The sequence below is a fragment of the Limulus polyphemus genome, unplaced genomic scaffold (assembly GCF_000517525.1).
Source record: "Limulus polyphemus unplaced genomic scaffold, Limulus_polyphemus-2.1.2 Scaffold7557, whole genome shotgun sequence".
Taxonomy (NCBI): domain Eukaryota; kingdom Metazoa; phylum Arthropoda; class Merostomata; order Xiphosura; family Limulidae; genus Limulus; species Limulus polyphemus.
This window is the reverse complement of record NW_013673167.1, coordinates 13,997-17,129: the sequence shown is the minus strand read 5'-3', so window position 1 is coordinate 17,129 and position 3,133 is coordinate 13,997. Positions and strand designations below refer to the sequence as shown.

Genomic DNA, 3,133 nt, shown 5'->3' with positions numbered 1-3,133 from the left:
CTATTCGTTGGTTTTCCTGTAATAGCTACTTGGTCTATTCTATTGGTTCTCCAGTAATAGCTACTTGGTCTATTTGTTGGTTCTCCAGTAATAGCTACTTGGTCTATTTGTTGGTTCTCCAGTAATAGCTACTTGGTCTATTTGTTGGTTCTCCAGTAATAGCTACTTGGTCTATTCGTTGGTTCTCCAGTAATAGCTACTTGGTCTATTCGTTGGTTCTCCAGTAATAGCTACTTGGTCCGTTCGTTGGTTCTCTAGTAATAGCTACTTGGTCTATTCGTTGGTTATCTAGTAATAGCTACTTGGTCTATTCGTTGGTTCTCCAGTAATAGCTACTTGGTCTATTCGTTGGTTCTCCAGTAATAGCTACTTGGTCTATTCGTTTGTTATCTAGTAATAACTACTTGGTCTAATCGTTGGTTCTCCAGTAATAGCTACTTGGTCTATTCGTTGGTTCTCCAGTAATAGCTATCATTTGTTTTTTTGTGCTAACTGTTGGTTGCTGCTGCTATTTTTTTGTTTTTTTATGAAAATGGATAGGTGGTACATTTGGAATGTTTTTTTTTCTCGTTAGGTGATCAAACTTTTCCCATTTTTATAATGACGTGGGTGTAAACGTATCAACCGATCCATTACATAAGTCATGAAATGGTGCCATTATTAATAATCTTCATCCTTTTGTCAATGGTGTCTTAAATTATGAGCACGAATAAACTTGAACTGTACTTATTTTCTGAATGATGGATAAAATTATTTAACATACTGATTTATTTTAGCAGCTAATTTATTAAGTACCAGTATCATTATTTAGAATGTGTTTACTCAAACTTCTGTTAATCAACTTGTAAACCTCTTGGTAGAGAAAGCACATGTCCTTTTAAAAATCCAAACAAATATTAAAGTAAAATGAATTGTAATGATACTCTAATCAAGTTCAGTTTAGTATCACATAACAAGCACATAGGCTAAATTCTGAATTTAGAGAGATCTGTTCAGACAAGTCAACCACCCACAACAGAAGACAAACTACAAAATTTGCCATTATGGTACACTCGAAGTAAGCATTTTATAACAATCTTGTTCTGTAACATAACAAGCTCAATAAATACATGTTTAACAAGTCTTGGAGTGTTTTATTAACACAATAAAACAAGTTTCACTCATAAACAATGGACAGGTGATATTCACATGCTGAGCTGCAAATCCAATCAGGTACTGACAGATTGACATCTATGGTATTGTCTGTATAAATGGTACTAATGGAAAACTCAATATCTTGGTTTAGTTTGTTTTGAATTTTGAGCAAAGCTACACAAGGGCTATCTGCGCTAGTCAATCCCTAATTTAGCAGTGAAAGACTAGAGGGAAGGCAACTAGTCATCGCCACCCACTGCCAACTCTGTACCAATGAATAGTAGGATTGACTGTCACATTATAATGCCCCCCACAGTCGAAAGAGCGAGCATGTTTGATGGGACAGGGATTCGAACCCACGATCCTCAGATTGCGAGTCAAGCACCCTAACCATCTGGCCATGCTGTGCCAACTCAATATCTATCTCAGCAGTTAGTCATTTATATACTGTAGCTCAGCATGTGTTGATGTCAAATGTTTACAATAATTCACATCCCTGTAACAAACTAATCAAAAATAAACACCTTGTACATCCAATACCATGCAACTGTGGAATTACATCATATATGTGCAGTTTACGGTTAAACAAGATGACTGCACAAAATTTAAGTAGGAAATTTGGAAATTATTTTGAAGAGAAATTACGTATGTGTGTAATAATATGCTAATGTGTCAACAGCTGCCTACATCTGAATGAAGAAATACTGCTAATTCCTCATAATTTGTGCATAACTGCTCATCCCTCAAAGCTTTCCCAAACAAATCTCCAAAAGGTAGCTGACCCTGAATACAGTATTAAGTGCTTGACTTAATTAAACCCTCCTCCCACAAGCAATCATGTTTGTCCTTCATTCTTACCAACTGAAATAATTGTCTAATAGAAAACAAATCGGAATTGATGTGGTAACAATAACTGTAAGACAAAACCGGTTCCGGATCGTATTATGTACTTTCAGGATCTAAAAAACGAAACTAATTCCATGAAAATCATAGCAGTAAAATCCTTTAACTAAGATTTTATTTTGATATGGCTTAAAGGATTTGTCGGAGAAATAAAATTCGTGCATTAATTATATAAGAATGTCATACTCTTTGAAGCATATGCAAACTGTCAGAGGGATAAACTTGTTGCTGTTGGGGTGATGGCTGGGGGTGATGCATCTGTTGTGGTGAAGCCTGCATCTGACCACCCGATGGTGGCTGCATCATTCCATCATCTGAGGACATGGTCCTGACTATATAAAAGAAAAATTCACAATAGATTTGTAATTTTTTTCTACATAAGTTCATCAAAAAAAAAGACAGAGTAAAATCACAAATATATATGAATATGAGATTCACTTTTAAGTCACATGAAAAGGCACTGTTTTTAACCAGTCATTTCTATTCAGTTTGTCCAAAAAGTGTCATAAATCATGCAGAAGAAAGAATGTAGAATACAACCACTTCAGTGTGATAAAAGTTAATCCCAAAGTCAAAGTGTGCTGATAACTACCTTTGATGGCCACATCAACACTCGAGCAGCTTATAACACTTCCTAATATAAATAAAACCAAGATATTAGTATCTGTTGAAGTTTTTTTATTTCATCTTGTAACAAGCTTTTCATACCACACTAGCTCAACAATGTTCTTTATGTTTGCAAACAAACATTCTAAAGAAGAACAAGTAATACCGTGTTACTGTAGTTAAAAGAAATGTGTATAAATGTCCATTTCTCATGCATAATATAAATAGATCTATAAGATCACATCTATAAAAACAACACTGGTATGAAAAGATTACAATTAAGCAAAATCAATGTAATACCATTCTCCTATGGCAACATATGACACTATTAACTAACAAACTTTCTATATATCATAGCTACCATGAGGCTGAAGAGATAAATTAGAGCTTACTGTAATAATAATGGGTATACTGAAATTAAGACATTGAGCCTTTGCAATTGAGTGTGACAAAGAATTTTTTCTATCAAGTTCTCATAATATGAAAACGA

At 34.4% G+C, this 3,133-nt stretch overlaps 1 protein-coding gene across 1 annotated transcript in view; it reads right to left on the bottom strand.

Annotated features, from left to right (window-relative positions):
- LOC106474701 (transcription activator BRG1-like) overlaps positions 1-2,665 on the bottom strand; it is a gene marked incomplete at its 3' end in the record, with an annotated part of 18,182 nt that extends 15,517 nt beyond the window's left edge. The window contains exons 1-2 of the mRNA XM_022403003.1: positions 2,630-2,665; positions 2,224-2,369 (exon numbers count right to left, since the gene is read on the bottom strand). Coding sequence (XP_022258711.1) covers positions 2,224-2,361 — 138 coding nt within the window. The remainder of the gene's footprint in view (positions 1-2,223; positions 2,370-2,629) is intronic.
- Positions 2,666-3,133: the final 468 nt, after the last annotated feature.